Below are 22,904 nucleotides of genomic sequence, written 5' to 3'. Positions count from 1 at the left end.
CTTCCTAGTTGGATGGGAAGCTCGCTTCCCCATAAACTCGCTTCGGAAGCTAAGTTCTTCTCGCTTGCTTCCCAGACACTAGCTACGTGTTTCCTCTTAATTAAGAGTATGCTTCCTATTTAACTTGTTAGATATATGTTATCATTCTGTAAGGAGCTCTCTTTATATCACTTTTCTCCTACTCCATCTTATCTCCAACATCGTATCAGAGCCCTCGGGTTTTGATCCCCCTAGGGACCACCATCGACCCCCCGCCCGCCCCCCCAAATTCCGTATCCTTTTCTCCTGACACCATCCCTCCCCAGCCCCATATCCACCCCCTCTCTGCCCCCCCCCCCCCGCGCTCCCCAACTCCCCTTCAGTAACAGCCCACCCCCTACTGTTCGTAACCCCCTCCTCTCTCTCTCTCTCTCTCTCTCTCTCTCTCTCTCTCTCTCTCTCCTTATTCCTTTCGCTCTATCTCTATTCCATTAAAACACTAATTTTACAAACCCTAATTCATTTGTTTCCTCTCTCTTTTCCTGCCCTTCAACCCTAATCCCCTTCTCTTTTCCTCATGTTTTAAATATCTTAAGTACTTTTCTCTTCTCTACACGGCTCCGACTTCCTATCTTTTTCTTTATGTCTTAGAGGCTATCTCATGCCCTCTTCCCTTGTTGTCTTCTTTTCGGAGCCGCGGTCTCCATCATTGATCTTTTCGACCTCCATTCTCGGAGTCGCTCCTTATTGTCAGTAGGCATCTTCCTTTCGATTTTCTACCCATGGATTCCCCCAACATTGAGGATCCCTCTCTCGGGCAGCCTTATGTGCCTACTGGCCCTCCATCTCGCACACCCCCCTCGCCGTATAGCCCCTCTTCCTCAGTGGACGATTCATCCCCGCCCATGACCACAGTCAAGCTTGATGGGTCCAATTACCTAAATTGGAAAGTGGCTGTGGAGACTTACCTCATTGCTAGGGGGAAGGTGCCTCTTATTCATCGTGACCCTCCTGCTACCACTGACCCTACTTATGAGAAGTGGGAATACGATGATGCCCTTATCCGTACTCTCCTCTGGTAGAGTATGACCACTCAGATTGTGGGGACCATGATGCACCTTCCGACTTCCCGACAGATCTGGGATCATACTGTAGTTACCTACTCTGGGGCGGGCAACATCGCCCGCATCTGCACCACCTATTCGCAGTGGATGAATCTTCGACGTGGTGACACCTTCCTTTCGACCTATGATACTCAGTTTGTTTCCCATTGCTAGTAGCTAGTTGCTCTAATGCCTCTCACCACTGATCTGACTACGGCCACCCAGCAGCGTGATCAGGTTCGTGCTGTTCACTTCCTCGAGAATTTGGGCCTTGGGTTCCTACACCTTCGCCAGTTGGCTCCAGCACTATGCCTTCCCTTCATGAGGTTTATTTATGTGCCCAGCAGTGTCTTCTTGGTGATTATGTGCTGGCTCCCTCAGTTGATAACACTGCGACAATAGCGTATGGAGTGGGTGATTGTGCTACTTGTGGTGGAGGCACCTCTGGTCGTGGTCGTGGTTGTGGTCGTGATTCTGGTCGTGGTGGTGGCCGTGATCTTCATGCAAGATGTGGCGGCCGCCCACGTCCCTATTGCTCTCACTGTCGCCGAGAGGGACATTATCTTGAGACATGCTATGCTCTTTACCCTGAGCTTCGCCCTTCATCTGAGCCTCATTTTGGCCGCTCTGCACATCTTTCAGCACCGGATACTTCAGAGTCCTTGGCGACTTCCTCTCAGTTCAGCCCAGCCCCTATTGCTGATGGGGTCTTTATGTCTTGTGCCGACTATGATGAGTTGCAGCGCCTCAGGTTGACCAGCTACCCCCCGAGTGCCGGTTTCACTCAGCTAGGTAGCTCCTCTACATCTCTTCTTACTAGCTCCAGCTCCTAGATCGTTGATTCTAGAGCCTCCGATAATATGACATGTACTTCTTCCTCAGTTCATTTCGCCCTCTTTATTCTCAGTCTATTACCCTTACTGATGAGAACTCAACTCCTATCTCTGGTGTCGGGAATATTTCCCCTCGCCCTGGCCTCACATTGTCATGTCTTATGTGTTCCCAAATCCCCTTTTAACTTGCTTTCAGTCAATCAGCTTACTAAACATCTTAACTGCTCTGTCTCACTTTATCCCTCTTATTGCTTATTTCAGGATCTCTTGACTTGGAATACGATTGGCTCGGGCCGTGAGGTGGATGGGCTTTATCGTCTGGACTGTGACACTCGCCGTGCCATTTTGCACAGCTCCATAGACGCCTATCAGTGGCACTATCGTCTTGGTCATCTTTGTCTTGAGCGTTTACGACGACCTCTATTGTCTCCACCTGTTCAGACTTTTCAGTGTGAGGCCTGTGAACTTGGAAAACACCATCGTGTGTCTTTTCCTTCTAGGCCTGTTAGTCGGGCCTCGCACCCTTTTGATTTAGTGCATTCTGATGTATGGGGTCCCGCACGGACTACATCTATTTTTGGACACCGTTATTTTGTTATCTTTATGGATAATTATTCTCGCATGACTTGGCTTTATTTACTTAAGGATCGTTCATAAGTTTTCTCTATATTTGGTACTTTTCATGCAGAAGTTACTAATCAGTTTAATTGTATGCTGAAATGTTTGCGAACTGATAATGCACGAGAGTATTTCTCTAAATCACATGGTTTTGATGAGTTTCTTTTTACTCGTAGTATTCTACATCAATCTACATGTGCTCACACCTCTCAACAAAATGGTATAGCTAAAAGGAAGATGAGATCCTTGCTGTATGGAGCCCGCACTCTTCCTATCCAAATGCGGGTTCCCAAGAGTTATTGGGGTGATGCCGATTTTACTGCCAACTACCTTGCCAATCGACTTCCTTCCTCGGTCCTTGGAGGTTCTTCACCATTTGCTATTTTATGTCCTCATCATGACCCTTTTCCTCTCACTCCTCGGATCTTTGGTTGTGTTCTTTGTTCACAATCTTGGTCCAGGTCTAGGTAAGTTGGATCCTAGATCTGAACAATGTATCTTCACGGGTTACTCACGGACCCAGAAAAGTTATCGTTTCTACAGCTCCCGCTTACGTCGATCCTTTGTCTCTCTTGATGTCACCTTCTTTGAGACTGAGTCCTACTCCCTTAATCCTCAGGATGCTACCCACCTCTCTCCTCATTCAAACATTCCTCTACCTAGTCATGTTCTTCCAGACACTGTAGCCATTCCCTCTCCATCTCCTCCCTTACCGATGCCCGGGATTGTCCCTGCTTGCGATCCTCCTTCTCCCCTACAGGTACCTACACCTCCACCACCAGCAACTACGAAGACCTATCAGCGCCGATTGAAACCGGCAGCTCATCCCTCTCTAGCAGCGCCATCATCAGCTTAGCAGGAGATCTCTCATTCCATTTCAGAGGTACCTGTCGACTCTCCTATTGCTTCGTACTCGTTCTCATAGTACTGCTCATCCTATCTCTTCTATTATTTCATATGATTCTCTCACCCCTATTTTTCATAGTTTTGTTTCTTCCTTGTCCTCTGTTTCTTTGCCACAGTCCTTGCCTGCAGCACTTGATCATCCAAGGTGGTGGGCCACTAGGATCACGAGATGGAGGCCCTTCAAGACAATCAAACTTGGGATTTAGTACCTCTTCCTCCCGGTGCTCGTCCTGTTGGTTGTCGTTGGGTTTACACAGTCAAATACTTACCCGATGGGTCAGTTGATTGCCTTAAGGCGCGATTGGTTGCCAAAGGCTACACTCAAACCTTTGGCGTGGACTATGGTGAGACATTTTCTCTAAATGCCAAGATTCCCTTTGTTCGAGTTCTCCTGTCTCTTGTTGTTAACCACAGGTGGCCTTTACATCAGTTGGATGTCAAGAACGCCTTCCCACATGGTGACCTCACGGAGGACGTGTACATGGAGCAACCTCTTGGGTATGTTGCTCAGGGGGAGATGTCCTCCTCCGTCTGTCGATTAAAGAAATCCCTCTACAGCCTCAAGCAATCTCCTAGAGCATGGTTTGGGAGATTCAGTGATGCTATCATGTGCTTTAGCATGAAGCAATGTGCAGCTGATCACTCTGTCTTCAGCCACCAGACTGCAACTGGTTGTGTGCTATTGATATTCTATATTGATATACTCTACCAAAGATTTGGGCCGTCTTCGATACCTCCTTGGCATTGAGGTAGTGTATTCCACCAGGGGGATCTCCCTATTACAGAGGAAATACGTATTGGACTTACTTCAGGAGACGGGTTATCTTGGAGTGAAACCTGCCTCAGTTCCATGGACCCAAATGTGAGACTACTTCCTGAAGAAGGAGAGACTCGTTAGATAACCCTGGCAGGTACAGGAGGTTGGTTGGTAAACATATATATCTCACAGTCACTCGCCCAGACATCTCCTTTGTTGTTGGTGTTGTAAGCCAACATATGAGCTCCCCTCGTACTTCACATTAGGCAGTAGTGGTTCATATTCTTTGGTACTTGAAAAGTGCTCCAGAGAGAGGTTTGTTGATTAAGAAGTATGGGCATCAGAAGATAGAAGGGTACACAGATGCAGATTGGGCAGGATCTCCAGCTGACAAGAGATCTACCACAAGATATTGCATGTTTGTCGGAGGTAATCTTGTGTCATGGTGAAGTAAGAAGTGGGATGTTATATCTAAATCTAGTGCAGAAGCCGAATATAGAGCCATGGCCCACACAAGTAGAGAACTCATTTGGTTACGCTCCCTTTTGCAGAGATCGGCTTTCCTCCATCATCTCCTTCTCAGCTATATTGTGACAACAAGGCTGCGATTCACATTGCCACAAATCCTGTCTTCCATGAGAGGACCAAACACATTGAGGTCGATTGCCACTTTATCAGACATAGGATTCAAAGGGGGAGATTTGCACAGTGTTCACTAGATCTGTGGACCAGTTAGCTGATATGTTGACGAAACCATTAAACAAAGCAAAACTAAGTGACATTTATAGCAAGCTAGGAATGTTTGACATTTACATTCCAGCTTGAGGGGGAGTGTTAGATATATGTTATATCATGTACATGCCTAAGGGAATAATAGTCATTCTGTAATGTGCTCTCTTTATATAAATACATGAGTGAAGGGGAGTCTCCTCTCAACTCACTTTTCTCCTTCTCCATCTTATCTCCAACATAATTGATTATTTATTCCTAAAAGAATAATTTCTTCTTTTGATAATGATGAAGTACCAAATTAAAAAAGAGAACACCTTAAACTCATCTTAGGTTTCAAGCAAAAATTATGTGGATGTTTTCCCAAAAACTTAACATTAAATATACATGAATAAAACATGTGAAACTCTAAGGCGATCAAAGAAAAAAACATGTGAAACTGTAACTTCCTAAAATTTGTAATGATAATTAGTCGCGAAGTTTTCTTTTCTATTTGTAATCTTTATCTATATTAACCCTTCCTCCCTAACCTACTACAATCCTACTCTTGATGTACTTCACTTCCAACGAGGATTCTTAAATTCTTCATGTTGACTTTCAATGATGCTTCCCACACATTTTCTCTTTACTTTCTTTAGAGCATTTTCCTTCCCGCATTTACTCTCTTATAAACCTCTCGCTTCCCAGTTTCGCTCCCTGCATTGTTTGTCGTTCTCGCTTCTCACTCTGGCAACTATGGGGATAATTGTCTTTCGGATTTGGCCTCCTTAATGTAGACCCACTGCATGGTATGTAGTCTTACTGATTTGATTCTACTTTCCAATGATAGAAGGATAATTACAACGGCTGCTTGCGATAATGTAAGCATTAAGTGCCAAATTATGACTTACGAACTGACAACTTCTGAATTGCTTCTTATCAAACTTATTAAACACATAATTTGTATGCTCTAACTTAACGACAAATTTGCATTTTTCTTACCAAATTGAATTCACAAGCAACTTTGGCATAGCATCAATTGTCAAAGAGTTATATAAACCAACGAAAGGAAAATTTAATTAAAGAGATTGCTGGAAGTGACAAAAAGAAGTGGGAAGAAATATGATCATTAAAAACCAAAAAAAGTGGGATGAAATACGATCGCTAACAACTTTGGCAAAGCATCAGTTGTCAATGAGTTGTATGAACCAATGAAAGAAAAATATAAATAAAGAGATTGATGGAACTGGAAGTGGCCAAAAAAGTGGGATGAAATATTATTTCACATCTTTTTTCAACTGTAACTAATTAACCATATTATATGTGCAGAAAAAAAATAACACAAGAAGGGGTCCCAAGTGAAAGTCGAATCAGTCTTCAATTCTTCATCGATCATCCCACCACAGTGCCGGCCCCACTAAATAAAATTGAAAATTGCCAGCCAAGTTGAGAACAATGAACATCCCTAGTGGAAATAAAATCGGTATCTAGTATCAACTTCTTAATAAATTGACAATGACATAGCTGAAAGGATACTCTCTATGCTCTGCTGTGTACTGTTGAGCTTGGCAAGTTTGTCAATCAAAATCTGTCCATTAAATGCACCATTCATTGCTACAACTATAAAATCTACCCAATTAATAAGATACAAAACCTGCAAGAAACAGAAAAGGAGGGTTAAGCGCCATTCATTGCCTAGTAAGAAATCAAGAAACATAAAGAAACAACTTTACGTAGAACATCAACCAGAACCAAACTCCACAGCATATATCTACCTAAATAGTATCTTAATCCTAATTAAGATTTTAACCACCAAAAATGTTTATTTTTGCTAAGAATTAATTTAGGCACGCATATCAAATTAGTTGAAACCTATGTCACTGCCTTGTTAAACCGCTTAAACCTAATGTAAATCGGTGTGTGTGTGTGTGTGTGTGTGTGTGTTTGTGATATGCGTGGAGTTTGATTGTACAATAATACAAGGCAAAAGCTTAAAATAATGGGTTTATACATGGCTGAAAGTAACTATCTAGCAGTACTACCCTTAATGACATATACACCATAACACCACGTAGATCTATTTATGTGTTATTTCTCTCTCTCTCTCTCTCTCTCTCTCTCTCTCTCTCTCTCTCTCTCTCTCTCTCTCTCTCTCTCTCAAGATGAAGTATGAACTACTCCTTTGAACATGTACTCCCCCCGCCTCCCCTCCCAATCACTGATTAGGTGTTTAAGTGTGAAATAGCGTTCAACGAGTAATGTGGGGAAACAAAAAAACACGGAGAAGACATCAAACATGTTTAAGAAGAAAATCCAAGTGAATCAAGTAAAATCATCCACAAAAATAGCAAAAAGATGTGATCCACAGAGAAGCAATAAGGGTAGGACTCCGCACATCAAAATAATTAACTCAAAAAATTACTCTTTATTTTATTAAATACAAAAAAGATAGTTCGCGATGCTTCCAAAGTTTAAAAGCTATGACAATCTTTCTTCTCAGGAGCTTTACTACAGGAATAAAGGATTGTGATGATTGTTAAAGTATAAAAGATTAAATACTGCCCTTCTCCAACAACTTAAGCTTTTGGAGAAGTCGGTAAGTTTCTAACATGGTATCAGAGCCAAAGGTCTCAAGTTTAAAGATCCCCGATGTCAAAAAAAAAATCCACATGCAATAGTCGCCCCAAGGTGGGACCACATGTGCCACGTGTTTGCCAAGTGGGCCACACGTGAGGGGGAGTGTTAAAGTATAAAAGATTAAATAATGCCCTTATCCAACATATTAAGCTTTTGGAGAAGTCGGTAAGTTTCTAACAATGATAAAGACTAAAGGACGAGACTAGTTGCTATGCTTGCCCTTATCCAACATGCTGCTTCTTGGTGGCCCAACATTCTGAGCCGTACAGCATGGCTAGCCTCACAGCTGTCTTATAAAACTTTCCCTTCAACTTGGTAGGGATTTTACGATCGCACAGAACTCCTGAGACAAGCTTCCACTTCAACCAACCTACTCTTATTCTATGGTTAACATCATTTTCAATCTCTCTTTCCTTGTGTAGAATTGAACCAAGATAGCGAAAGATATCCCTCTTAGATACCTTCTACCCAATCATATTTACTACATCCTCGTCCCGCCTCCTTACATTACTAAAGTTGCATTCCATATATTCTATCTTAGTCCTACTCAGTCTAAAACCTTTGGATTCCAAAGTAGTTCTCCAGAACTCTAACTTAGCATTTACTATTTACTCCTGTTTTGGTTTCGTCGATTAATACTATGTCATCTGCAAATAACATACACCACGGCACCTCCGTAAGCTCATCCATAACTAGCGTAAAAGGATAAGGGCTTAGAGCTTATCCTTGGTGCAGTCTATTGTAATTGGAAACTCACTAAACGTGTCATCCGTGGTTCTGACACTAGTTACTGCTCCATCGTACATATCCTTAATCACATCAACATATTTAGCAGGCACTTTTTTCCTTTCAATGACCCACTACGTAACACTCTTGGGAACCTTATCATACGCTTTCTCCAAATCAATGAAAACCATATGAAGGTCCTCTTTATTTTCTCTAAATCTCTCCATTAACCGCCTAATCAAGAAGATAGCTTCCATAGTTGATCGTCCGGACATAAAGCCAAACTAATTTTCTGACGCCTTAGTCTCTTTCTTAGTCTATTATGCTCAATTACCTTCTCTCAAAGCTTCATGGTGTGACTCATTAGCTTAATTCCCCGATAATTGGTGCAACTCTGAATGTCCCCTTTATTCTTACAAAGAGGTACTAATGTACTCTTCCTCCACTCAGCAGGCATCTTCTTAGTCTTCAAAATATTGTTAAATAATTTAGTTAACCAAACCAAACCCACATCACCCAAGCATCTCCAAGTCTCAATAGGTATATCGTCATGCCCCTAGCCATCTAATTTCATATTTTTCATAAAAGATATAAAAGATAAAAATATTTTAAAGTATAAAAGATATAAAAAATAAAATAACGCCATCTCCAACAGCTTAAGCTTTTGGAGTAATTGGTTGTTTCACAAAGTTCAAGCGAGAAAAAAGATCATGTGATTGATTATTGAAATCAATGCTAATACTTATCACCATGGTTTTAAATTTTGGTTTCGGTATGTATTTCGTCCCTCTCTGAAACTGGAATTTCGGCCGAAATGAAATTATGTACACAATAAAAAATAATATTTTATTCATTACAAAATTTCGGTAATTTCGGCCGAAATTTCGGAAAAATACCGTATAATTTTTTAAAAAAATTGAATTCTCGAAATTCGGAGGAAATGACCGAAATTTCGGCCAAAATTTGGTAAAACCCGAAATTTCGGATTTCGCCAAATTTCGATTTTGGGTCTCGACCAAAATCCGAAATTTCGGATTTCGACCGAAATTTAAAACCATGCTACTTATCACCATGGTTTTAAATTTCTGTTTCGGTATGTATTTCGGCCCTCACTGAAACCGGAATTTCGGCCGGAATCACGAAATTTCGGCCGGAATTTCGTGATAAGGTACACAATAAAAAATAATATTTTATTCATTACAAAATTTCGGTAATTTCGGCCGAAATTTAGGAAAAATACCATATTATTTTAAAAAAAATTGAATTCTCGAAATTCGGCCGAAATGACAGAAATTCCGAAATTTAGGCCAAAATTTGGTAAAACCTGAAATTTCGGATTTCACCAAATTTCGGTTTCGGTCTCAACCAAAATCCAAAATTTTGGATTTCAGCCGAAATTTAAAACCATCCGTATCACTCAAAAAATATATATAAGTGCTACTTGAATATGCATATGTTGAAGGCTTGGTACCATATATATGAGGTGTTAGAGATAGATTTTATAAAATCTATGACATGCAACTGAAATAGATAACAAAGGAAGTCATACATATTTTATGGGGACCATCTTTGGGCCCATAATCTAATTTTTAAGTGTCTATTAGGTGTTTTTTAAGTCCCTTAAATTATATGAGGGGCACCACTTTCTTTTACCATCAAAATCATTCAAGTTCTATAAATTACGAGTGTTTTAAATAGGCCCCACGCATGTATTACGAAAATTTTAAGTCTTTTAAGTCATTAAAGGGTAGTTTAGTCCAAAAGTGTGAGTGTTCTAAAGATTTGAAATAAGATTTGACCTTCGTATTATGTCGGTTTTCTATCCCTAAACTCTTCTTTCACTTTCTTTTCTCTTCCCTTGTCTCTTTCTTCAGTCTCTTTCTCCTTTTCCTCTTTCCTTCTTCACCATTTTCGTTAAGTTCATAAACTGCATCCCTTTCTTCTACCTTTATTACCCTTCTTTCTTAATCTTGATCTTTATTGATCTTGATCTTGATTATATATTCTTTTTTTTTCTCTTGGTTGTCATGGATTCATATCAATTTGGTACCATGCATGTGCATCTATGTCGCTCATAGGCCGAGCACATCAAATCTATGATCATGTCGTTTCAGGCCGTCAAATCAAGAAGCAGAAGACACGGAACGACGATCGAGCCTGAGAAACCTCTAGATCAACCATTAGACGACTGAGATCGACGATAGGGTCGAGGATATTGTTGATGAATATTATCACAAGGCCGATAATCCAAAGATCTTCAAGAGATCTAAGTGTCTCTCTCATCGAGATCGATCTTGGCCAAATGAAGTGTTTCTAGTGTAAACGCCCAAAGTGTTTCTAGTGTGGACACGCAAAGTGTTTCTAGTGTGGACACCCAAAGTGTTTTCCAATGTGAACACACAAGGTGTTTCTAATGTAAACACCCAAAGTGTTCTACGCAAAGTGTTTCAAGTGTGAAAGTTGGAAATAAGGAAACTAGTTCCAATGTGAACACCAAAGGGGTTTTAGTGTGAAAACATAAAGTGTGAAAGTTGGAAATAAAGTAACTAGTTCTAATGTGAACACCAAGTTATGTAAGACGTGTGTGTGAAATTTGAAAAATGTCTTATTTATCTGTAGGCTATTTATTATGTATGACTTGTCTGTGTGAAGCTGGAAAATAATTCATTATGTCTGTAGACTCATTTATTGTTGTAAAGAGGTTTCACCTCTATAAAATGACCATAAATCTCAATGAAGAGCATTCCACTTTGAGCTATAGTTTCTTTCTTTTGGAGAATAGTCTCTTCTTATCATGTTCTTTTGGGAAGAAGAAGTGCATAGGTTTTCTTAATGAAAACTTATCATTCTCTTTGAGTAGTTTTTTTCATCCATGTTGTATGCAGGTTACCTCTTGCTTTGATGCAAGTTTAACCATTGAAGCAGCTTCTTCTCTATTTCGTTATCCTACCCCCACCCAGTACCATCTCTAAGTTCACGCAAACCGCCACCCTTATTTACCATCTATCTCTTGAAAATCAACCAAAGCCTTTAGCTCCTTCGCCCTTTTCCAAACCAAAACCATCTACTATCCTTCTCACCACTACCATCTCTATACCTAGCCCTCACCAAATCTGAACCCTTCCAATACCCCCTTAAACCACCACTTGTTTCCATTATTAAACCCTCATCCTAGACTCACCAATACCATCACTTTCAATCCTAGTCTGCCGCTCATCATCTGGTATCAGAACCCAGGAAAACAAGAATTCAACCTTCTTGTAATCTTGGGAATACACGAAGCCCACTACAAGCCGTGTCTGATGATTCTATAATGTATGGCACGACGACTTGGAATACTAAACTTCTATGGCTATGACGCCCACACTTGTGTTTATTGGGTCAACGCCATCGAAGCTTGTCACGTACGTTATGGTCTACCCACCAGGAGACGATTCGGTACACCAGAGACACCATAGTTGGTGATGTTGAGTATAAGTGGAGATGAATGGAACAAGAGCGACACCAATGTGGAGATCCTCCTTTCAGCAAATGGGATGAGGTTAAGGGTGTCAATTTTGGCTCGGGCTCGGAAGCTCGCTCGAGCTCGGCTCGAGCTTGGCTCGAATCCTTAACGAGCCGAGCCGAGCCGGCTCGCCAGGCTCGTTAAGCTTAACGAGCCGAGCCCGATTTAGGCCAGGTTCGGCTCGGCTCGTTAAGGCTCGTTAAGAATTTAATATATTTAAATATATATATCATATATTAATATATACACTAAAAGGGTTGTCCAGGGAGTGAAAGGGGGAGGCAAAATATGTCACTTCATTTTTGGAACCCCATTTGTTATTTGGACCACCCCCCATAGTGTAAAAAAAGTAGTCAAATTACACTAGATAGGGCTGTCCAGGGAAGATAAGGGGTGTGAACTTAATATAACCCGAGCTAGGTAAGGCTCGCGAGCCTGGCCGAGCCGAGCTGAGCCCGAGCCTGGTTCGAGCCCGAGCCAGAGCCGAGCTTTTGAGCTTAACGAGCCGAGCCGAGCCTGGCCAGGCTCGGCTCGGCTCGGCTCGTTTACACCCCTAGATGAGGTACACGATAATTTCTTAAAGAGGCACATGACGAATAGCGACAGAGAAATTTTGAGAAAGCTTGTCAGACCTACTCCTATGTGCCTCCACGACGAGCACCGGAAGCTGCAAAGATTCAGAAGGCCAAAGCACATACGAAAAGAAAAGTTGCATGTCTTATCATTCAAGAGACATGGCATATGTATCGTGCTAGGAGTACATACAAAAGGTATGCCAATTCCGTCGTAACCATCCAAAGTTGGTTTCATCAAAAGGCTGCCCGACGAGATTATGTGTGCATCAAGAGTTCTGCCAAGGTAATCCAAAGCATCTGGAGAGCCGAGATCGTGTGAGCATCCAGATCTGCCAACGAAAGATCTTCATATCCGAAAGTTGAGCATCAAGTGGAAGAATTGATACATCAGTTATACGAGGAACGAGCATTGTGTCGGGGCATGGAGCGATCATTGCAATACCTTCAGGAGAAGTTCCAAGCCGTGACAAAATTCATATTTTGTGAGCACAAGTAAGAACATTATGAGCAGATTTATGAGATAAGAGAGGAGATTCGCCCTACCTCAAAGATCCCGCCCTTCATGCCCAGTGTACTGACGAATATTTTCTACCTCAGTTTCTCGATGATATAATATCAAATCAAATCAAGTTCCACAACCCACCCACATGCACATCTTTCAGGCCGATGGAAATATTTGGTACGATGGAAAGGACTTCAATTCGAAGTTGGAGCGAGACACACATTGGATTTTACCATCCCAATCAGTACTCCGTACACCAACATATATCTTGATCTAACTACGAGATACTATACCGAGGTTTCCGACATCTTCCCCGAGGGACATTCCCGCCCTCGGAGGCAAACCGGGGCTACCATGCTCTGAGCTCTGATACCACTGATGGATTTACAGAGAGTATTTTTCAATAATCATAAAAGGAAATGCAATGAAAATGGTAATGGAAATGGAGAAAGAGGGCTATGGAAATTTTCCAATTAGAAAACCTTTTGTGAGTTTTTTTTCAAGAAAGGAGGGTATGATGCGAGCGCATCTATGTCGTTCATAGGCCGAGCACGTCAAATATATGATCAGGCCATTTCAAACCGTCGGATCAAGAAACAGAAGGCACAGATAGACGATCGAGCCTGAGAAACCTCTAGAACAACAATTAGACGACTGAGATCGACGATTGGGACGAGGATATTGTTAATGAATATTATCACAAGGCCGATTATCCAAAGATCTTCAAGAGATCTAAGTGTCTCTCTGGTCAATGATCCTCGTTGATCTTGGCCAAATGAAGTGTTTCTAGGGTGAAAACCCAAAGCTTTTCTAGTGTGAACACCCAAAGTGTTTTCCAGTGTGAACACCCAAGGTGTTCTAGTGTGAAAACACAAACTGTTTCAAGTGTGAAAGATGGAAACAAGGAAACTAGTTCCAATGTGAACACCTAAGGTGTTCTAGCATGAAAACACAAAGTGTGAAAGTGTGAAAGTTGGAAATAAGGAAACTAATTCCAATGTGAACACCCAAAGTTAGGTAAGACTTGTGTTTGTGAAGGATAGAAAATGTCTCGTTTATCCGTAGGCTATTTATTATGTATGACTTGTGTGTGTGAAAGCTGAAAATATTTCTTTATGTCTGTAGGCTCATTTATTGTTGTAAAGAGGTTCCACCTCTATAAAATGACCATAAATCTCAATAAAGAGTATTCCACTTTGAGTTATAGTTTCTTTCTTTTGGAGAAGAGTCTCTTCTTATCTTGCTTTTTTGGGAAGAAGAAGAGCATAGGTTTTCTTAATAAAAACTTATCATTCTCTTTGAGTTTTTTCATCCCTGTTGTATGCAGGTTACCTCTTGCTTTGATGCAAGTTTAACCATTGAAGTATCCCCTTCTCTGCTTCGTATTGTACCTCCGCCTAACTACCATCTCTATGTTCACGCAAACCACCACCCTTATCTGCCATCTTCTACCTCTTGAAAATCAAACCAAAGCCTTTAGCTCCTTCGCCCTTTTCCATATTAAAACCATCTACTATCCTTCTCACCAGTATCATCTCCGTACCATCTTCAACCTCTTGAAAATCAAACCAAAGCCTTTAGCTCCTTCGCCCTTTTCCATACTAAAACCATCTACTATCCTTCTCACCACTATCATCTCCGTACCTAGCCCTCACCAAACCCGAACCCTTCCAATACCCCCTTAAACCACCACTTGTTTCCATTCTTAAACCCTCATCCTAGCCTCACCAATACCACCACTTTCAATCCTAGTTTGCCGCTCATCACAGAGCCAAGGTTCGAATGATTACTTGGGATAGCAAAGATATGACGGGAAGATTCCAACACATGGATCGTAATTAATACACTGTGAGGATTAGTGACATACCAGGATTCTATAGAGTTAATGAACGAGAATATCTTGATTTGATAGAAGTATTAGAGACGTATTTATGGTAGCATAATTTGGGTCATCCATTACGAGGAGGACCTTCCATTGGTCATACCTTAGCGGTGGTTAACATTGAAGAAGAAACAACACATAACAAGAAAACCAGTTGTTATATGTTGGTGTGACATGTGGATCTATTTTTGGAAAAGTTTGCTCCAAAGACTTTTCAAGAATGCAAAATACGAGCTCGAATGATTCCAGAGGAGAAAGCCAAAAAAGTCAAGGCATGTTTGATAAAATTATTTGCTTGCCTGTAGATCCAGAAAACTTGGTGAATGTACCTGGCCAAGCAAGTGTACAAGAAACAAGTTACTTTAGCCACCCAGATCCAGGCTTGTGTGCGAGGATTGATAGCGCAGAAAATGATTGACATCAAGCGGCAACGAAGAGGAGCACTCGTCATCCAACGATAATTTCGACAATACGTGGCTCGCATATATTACTTAAGGATTCAGAAAGCGACAATCATCCTTCAGAGTTGGTTCCAACAAAAGTTAGCTAGCACAGACTATATGGTGGTTAAAAGGGCAACAAACGATATTCAACAAGCCTAGAAGAGGCGAATGGTTCGGCACAGTCAGCAGAAGCTTTAGATCAAGACAATAAAATCGTTGATCATAATATTTGGATCTCTGCCAAATTTCCAGTGCTTAATCGAGAGAACATAAGCGAACCTATACACATCGAAGGAAACGGAAGAATCAGAGTTTTTTTGCTTAAGTTGTCACGGTACAAGGAGTACATCGAAGGTGGACTTCCGAATCATATTACTTCAAACCGACAACACAATTGTCCAAAACTTCTTGTGCTTCTTGTGCGTTAGAAATTTTTAGCCGCTGAAAGGGCCAACCGTTTGCAGATTGTGGGAGGATCAAAGCTGAAAAACCCCCACTCGTCATGCCCGTCATTATATTCGATGGGTTCAAATCTTTTCAAGCAGGAGAGTATGATGAGGACTATCCTTGAGCCCATATTCTAATTTTTTAAGTGTCTATTAGGTGTTTTTAAGTCCCTTAAGTTATAGGAGGGGTGCCACGGTCTTTTCCCGTCAAAATCACATAAATACTTTGAGTTATGAGCGTTTTAAATCACTTAACCGGGGCTTGCCGGAATCAGTGGGGTCATCCGTAACAACGAGGGTGCTGAGATCATGTCTTTCTCCAATCAGATTGGTATTTGTGACGCTAATGAAGCCAAGGTTAGAGCGCTATTATTCGGACTAAAATGGTACGCCGTCAACAATTTCGGACCACTCATTGTGGAAGAGGATTCGACGAACGCCATAGCATGGGCTTCGAATCGGAGGTCGGGACCATGGCAAATCTCCTTCGTGTTGGATTAAATCCGCGACCTGATTCGCATTACCCGTCCAAGATTATCTCATCGGTGCCATTCTGCTAATTCTAGGGCTGATGCTTTAGCCAAAGACGGGGCGCTCTTATCCGAAACTATTATGCTCCACGATGATCGAGGGGGCAGAGTGGGGGCATAATTTGACTCGGCCTATTTTTTCCGTTTGAACCATAGTTGCCGGAAACTCCTTGAGCGGGTGGGAAACCTATTTCCCCTAAAATGAGGGCAACACGTTTCGGAAACGTTTCCAAAATATGATACAAAATTGGAGAAATGTTTCTGAAACACATGGGAAATATATGGAAAACTTATGTAAGTAATGTATAAACACGTGATAAACGTATGCAACACTCGTAGAAAACACATATGAAATGTGTAGGAAACATGTGTGGAACTTACGAAAATCATTTTGGAAAAATCATATCATTTCCTAAGATGTTTCTCGTACGATTTTCTATTGTTTCTCGTTTCTCGTTTCTCGTTTCCCCTGTATTTTTTTCATGTGTTTCCCGTTTCCGTTTCACGTTTCGTTTCACGAATTCATTTCCCACCCTGGTAACTATGGTTTGAACTATTAAAGTTAGCCAGTAATCTATAATTTGCTATGGGGACAGCTTGTCCCTATTTCTTGTAAATTGCTCGATTATTGGAATAAAATCTTTATTAATTTTCAAGAAAAGGGCCCCACACATGTATTACGAAAATTTTAAGTCTTTTAAGTCTTTAGAGGGTATTACCATCCACAATTGTGAGGTTTTTGTGTAGGATTCTAGAAGTTTCTAGTTCTCTTTCTTTTCTTATACATATGTAGCAGAGCATTTTTCTTGGATGATATGCAATGATGGAATAAAAAAAGATTTTACCTTTGTATCAGTTTTCTATACCTAAACTCTTCTTTCGCTTTCTTTTTTATTCTCTTCTCTCTTTTTTCAGTCTCTCTTTCTCTTTTTCCCTTCTTTTTCCTTTCCTTCTTCACCCTTTTGGTTGGGTTTATAAACCACATCCCCTTTCTCCCCCTACCACCCTTCTTTCTTGATCTTGATCTTGATTATCTATTATTTCTTTCTTTTTTCTCTTAGGTTGTCACGGATTCACATCAATGTTCCACCAGACCGGTGTGATGAGAGCAAGGAGATGCTGAGGATAAATCAATCTGGTAAAGTCAAAACAAAACAAAGCAAAACAAGACGTTCAACACGAGTTTAATGTAGGGTAGCAACACGGGTCGGGTTTTCCAGAACCCTACCCAATTGGGAAACTATCTCCGGTCAGGTCAGGTTGAGTTTTTTATGGGAAAACCCAAGATTCATAGAACTGATCCTACCCAACATAGTTTCCCAGATCAGGTCAGCTTTTTACACCTGCACACAAGCACTCATTTTACCTTGGGAATGCATGGCATGAATGATGTGCCATTAAGCGATAGGGCAAGCGAGGATTCAACTAACTGTTTCAAGTTTGGAAATGCTTCTCCTATGAAAAGATCTTTGACGCAGCTAATGGTTTTCACTTTGGAGTTTGGGGAAATGATGGAGATCGAAGAAGGGAAAAGTTGAGGGGCATCGGCAATCGGGTCCACTGGGTAAGAGAGGAGTGTTAGGGTTTTAATTTTTTGAGTTTTAACGAAGAAGTGGGGAAAATATTTTATAGTATAAAGCTCAGGTAGGGTCGAGTCGGGTTTTGGGTTTTTTCTTTAAAGCAACGTATTTTTTATGGGTATGGGGTTCAACACAGAGGTTAAAAATGCATGGATCCAACCTCAGGATGCTTTAACATCCCTCGGCATGTTAGATTTGACGAGCATTCCTTTCCTTTTGCCAGATTGCCGTCTTCTCCATCATCTTCGTCGACAACCTTTACGACCCTTGCCTGGATGGTGCCTCCTTAATCTGTGATGCCATCGCTTCCATCGCCCACTGTGGGTCCTACCAGTCCTACACTCCCCAAATCTTCTTAGGGATTAGGGGTGCAACTTGGGTCGGGCTCAACCCGAACCCGGTGAGTTAAACCCGATTTTTCCCAGGTTGGGTTGAACATATCTCGGGTCGACTTCGGTTCGGGTTGGAAAAAAGCAACACGACGACCATTTGGGTCGGGTTAGGGTTGATGCCTTGGCAATCAGACCCGGTGCAAAACTCGCACTTCTAATGGCATTTTTAAATGAGAAAGCCGATGAATGCTTGACAGCTTGAGCACACCACCGACTCAAATTAATATTTTATTACTCTAATATTGCATTAACGACTTCTTGCATTGGGAAAAGCAACCAGTATTTTATCCTATTTGTATTCATTATTGTTTGTATTCATTAATTGCCTTGTGGGAGAAGTAACATGTCTTTTCTTCTCTCTGCAATAGTATCCTTTACTTAGAAAGAACCTTTCTTGTACGACTCCATCTCCTTCTCTATCTTTTTTTCATTCACCATGCTATTTCATTTCTTCTTCTTAGAAATATATAAACTACCCATTCAAAAAAATTTCAGGATTTCCTTTGGAACGGCAGTGCCTAATCTTCACCATCTACACAGGCTTCACAGCAGGATTAATGAAGAGGGGAAACAATGGCAGTTTCTGACACCATATGCGGGCACTTCATCCATCCTTACTTTATGTGGGAGTAGTGAACTCTCCGAGTAGAAGAAGCAGCCAGGGATCCTCATTTCTTCTTTTTTTCCTGTTTCTTATGTCGATTTCTTTTTTTTATCTTTAACTTGGGTCAGATTTGGGTTGATGAAAAATAAGGAGGGTTGGGTCGGGTTGGCCCTTTTCGGGTTGAGACTTAGGTTGGGTCGGGTTCGGGTTGGAGAAATGGCCCCTCGGGTTGGGGTCGGGTTGGCCTCAACCCAACCCAACCCGACCCAAGTTGCACCCCTATTAAGGATTCCTCGTCATATGCCCCTGTCAATTCTCAAGCTTCTCCGATGGAGCCCGATTTGTCTTCTCCCCCGATCACCAATAACCATCCTATGGTTACTAGACTAAAGGATCGTAATCGAAAACCAGAGGCCTTACTACTAAACATTGACTACCCCATTGCCCATCCTATGGTCACTACTCACTAGACTAAAGGATGGTAATCGAAAACAGAAGGTCTTACTACTAAACATTGACTACCCCCATTGCCTTCTTGCTATTGCCCCCTCTCTCACAGATCCTACCTGCTATAGTCAAGCATCTACTGAGGCTCACTGGCGAGGCGCAATGTCTTACAAGATTAATGCCCTACTTCGGAATCAAACATAGACTCTAGTCCCTCCTCTTAATGGCAATATCGCCAGTTACAACTTGGTTTTTAAGACCAAACTTCAAGCTAGTGGCTCTATTGAAAGACATAAGGCACGGCTTGTGGTGAAAAGGTTCCAACAATAGGAAGGAATCGACTTCACGGAAACCTTTAGTCCGGTTGTAAAACCTCTCACCATCCGACTTGTTATCGCACTAGCCTATCCCAACAATTGGACGCCTCGGCAATTAGATATCAAAAACACCTTCCTTTATGGCCATCTCAGAAAAGAAATCTATATGAGACAACCACAAGGTTTTGTTGACCCTACTCGGCCAACTCATGTATGCAAACTTCATAAAGCCATTTATGGTCTAAAACAAGCCTCACGTGCTTGGCTCAACCGCTTCAACTTTGCCTTGCGTGAACATGGCCTTGCAATAGCCATAATGACTTCTCACTATTCTTCCTACATGGCTAGGGGTGCAACTCGAGTCAGGTTGGGGCAAGTTGAGGCCAACCCAACCCGAGTCTCAACCTGAAAAGGACCAACCCGACCAAACCGCCTGATTTTTTCATCAACCCGAACCTGACCCGAGTTGAAGATTAAAAAAAAAAGAAATAGACAGAAGAAACAGGGGGAAAAAAAGAAATGAGGATCCTTGGCTGCTTCTTCTACTCTAAGAGTTCACTATTCCACATAAAGGCACTGTAGTTCCAAAGGAAATCCTGAAAAAAAACATTGGATGGTTGGTTTACATGTTTCTGAGAAGAAGAAATGAAATAGCATGGTGAACGAAAAAAATATTGGAGTTGGATAGAAAAGAAGATGGAGTCGTACAAGAAAGGTGCTTGCCAAAAGTAAAGAGTATTGTTGCAGAGAAAAGAAATGGCATGTTATTTCTTCCACAAGGCAAGTGATGAATACAAACAAAGGCAGGTAATGAATACAAACAAAGGCAAGTAATGAATACAAACAAAGGCTAAAGTATTGGTTGCTTTTTCCAATACAAGAAGTCGTTAACGCAATGTTAGAAAAATAAAATATTAGTTTGAGTCGGTGGTGTACTCAAGCTACCAAGCATTCATCGGCTTTCTTATCTAAAAATGCAATAAAGAGTGCGGGTTTTGCATCAGGTTGGGTTGCCAAGGCATCAACCCTAACCCGACCCGAAAGTTCATCAAGTTGCTTTTTTCCAACCCTAACCCAACCCAAACCGAGATATTTCAACCTAACCAAGGAAAAAATGGGTTGAACCCGCCAGGTTCTGGTTGAGCCTGACCCAAGTTGCACCCTTATGCATGGTGCGCAAGGTTCAAAATTTTTATTGGTTTATGTTGATGAGACCGTTCTCATTTATAGTGTTTCTCATGGTATTGAATCTCTCCAGTCTCTCTTGAAAAACTTTGACATGCATGATCTAGGCCCACTACATTTCTTTTTAAGGCACGGAAGTCATTCGATCTCCTCAAAGTGTCACTCTTACTAAGACCAAATATGCGATGTAACTCCTTCAAAGATTCTACACGCTTGGAGCCAAACCAGTTTATACTCCTACATTGTGTGCTACCAAGTTCTCCATGTTGGATGGTGATCCCCTTCCTGACACCACCAGATATCGTAGCCATGTTGGCACAATATAGTATCTTACATTAACAAGGCCAAACATCTCTTATGTGGCAAATCAAGTGTGTCAATCAGTGCACAAAGCACTTGTCGTTCATCTAAAAGATGGCAAAGGCATTGTTGATTGTGGCCTTCAACTCTGATCATCTCAAGATTTCTTAGGGCCTTCTCTGATGCTGATGGGCTGGGTGTCCCAATGATCGGTGTTTGACCAACGGTGGAAGTACTTTTCTTAGTCCCAATCTCATCTTGCAGTGCTCTAAGAAACAACCTACTGTGGACCGCTCTGGCACCAAAGCCAAATATCTAACTCTCGCAACTATTACCGCAGACATATGTTGGATTGTAGACCGCTCTATTAACGATGCCAAATATCGAGCTCTCGCAACTATTACCGTTGACATATGTTTGATTCAAGCTCTTCTTTCAGACCTTTGTGTCCCTTGCCACGCACACAGGAACCTTCATTGTGACAATGTTCGCACCATGTATATTATCGCCAATCCTGTTTTCATGTATGGACAAGGCATATTGAGGTCAACTACCACTTCGTTCGTGAAAGAGCCGTTTGTCGTGCCTAACAAATTCTTTACATTTCCAGTCATGATCAAATCGCCGACGGTCTTAACAAAAGGCTCACTATATGACGCTATGTCCGGTTCCGTGGCAAGCATAATGTGATTCCCACTATCAGTTTGAGGGAGGGTGTTAAATGAAGAAAGATTCCTAGATTTCCAGCGATTACCACTAGATTCATTCTACCAAGATATCCTCCTATAAAATAAGGAGATTGGATTGGGATTGGACTCTTTCCAATCTCCTCCCCTATCTACCTTATTTAGATTTCTTAACTTTAGGATAAATTGGATTTTCTGCTTGTAATCAGGACTCTATACATGGACAGCATCCTAACACATTGCAAACACATTCTTTATATAAACCAACCGACAGCAACCAAAGGTGCAACGAAGGGGTGCAACTTGGGTTTGAGCCTTTTTAAAAAAATGAATTGGAACCAACCCGAATCCGACCAATTTTATGGTAAAAGCTCAACCCGAATTCCCAAACACTCTCTCTCTCTCACACACACACACACACACAATCAACACTAATTATCCTGAAAGACAACAGTTTGAATTTCCTCTACTAGAATCAAACTATATTTCACCAATCAAACCTCTAACAAAAAAGCGCCCGACAGTGGAAGTAAATGCAAACTAAGAAACCATGAGAAAAGGGAGCGAAATTACGAACAGATAAACTTTCCAAAGAAAATAAAAGGAAAATTCTCCAGAACCATGTAAAAATCATTAAAAAAAAAAACACACTAAAACCCTTCATTCATTAATTCATCACAGCAAGAGCAGGACTATACAAACTATAATTCAAACAAATTCCTTTCAAACCATAAGCAGAAAGCTCGAGTGCACGAGAGAATCTGACCTGGTAACTCAAATGTATACGGATAGGGCGATAATATATCCCCTCTATCCATAAGTTTGCAGGCAATTTTTCACTGGGATTTTGGAAGGTGTTTAGGGTTCTGGGTTTCTTTATTTTTTTGTTTTTTTTTTTTCCCTTTTCAAGTTGAGTTTTTGAACGACTGAGGGCTAACAGTAGAAGGGCTTTAGAGAGAGAGAGAGGCCTCTTCAATAAATAAACTTCTTAAAAGCAAGAGAGCTTCTTATAATTTATTTTGAATGTGAGGGTCGATTGACCCATCCTTGTTTCTAGGGGAAAGATATATTCGCCCCTTTTTCCTCCTTGGGCCATCCCAGTCTAGTTACAAACGGTACTCACAATTACCCTATATGGGCTGGTCCAGGAAAGAAAGGTGGGTGAATATATCACTTCCTTTCCAAAACTTGGGACTATATTGGTGCGGTACTTCTCTCTTCCCTTCCTTAATCCTAAGCTCGA

General features: G+C 41.4%; 1 protein-coding gene across 2 annotated transcripts in view; it reads right to left on the bottom strand.

Moving 5' to 3' along the window:
- The window catches only part of LOC143889904 (ENTH/VHS family protein), a 58,090-nt gene extending 35,453 nt beyond the window's left edge, over positions 1-22,637 (bottom strand). For both annotated transcript variants that reach the window (XM_077394300.1, XM_077394301.1), the window contains exons 1-2: positions 22,428-22,637; positions 6,441-6,558 (exon numbers count right to left, since the gene is read on the bottom strand). In XM_077394300.1, coding sequence (XP_077250415.1) covers positions 6,441-6,516 — 76 coding nt within the window. In that variant the 5' untranslated portion in view covers positions 6,517-6,558; positions 22,428-22,637. The remainder of the gene's footprint in view (positions 1-6,440; positions 6,559-22,427) is intronic.
- Positions 22,638-22,904: the final 267 nt, after the last annotated feature.

Source organism: Tasmannia lanceolata, unplaced genomic scaffold (genome assembly GCF_043159265.1).
Source record: "Tasmannia lanceolata isolate RefF3 unplaced genomic scaffold, GAP_Taslan_0.1 ptg000013l, whole genome shotgun sequence".
NCBI classification, from domain to species: domain Eukaryota; kingdom Viridiplantae; phylum Streptophyta; class Magnoliopsida; order Canellales; family Winteraceae; genus Tasmannia; species Tasmannia lanceolata.
The sequence above is the reverse complement of the archived record's forward strand: the minus strand, read 5'-3'. Positions and strand labels throughout refer to the sequence as shown.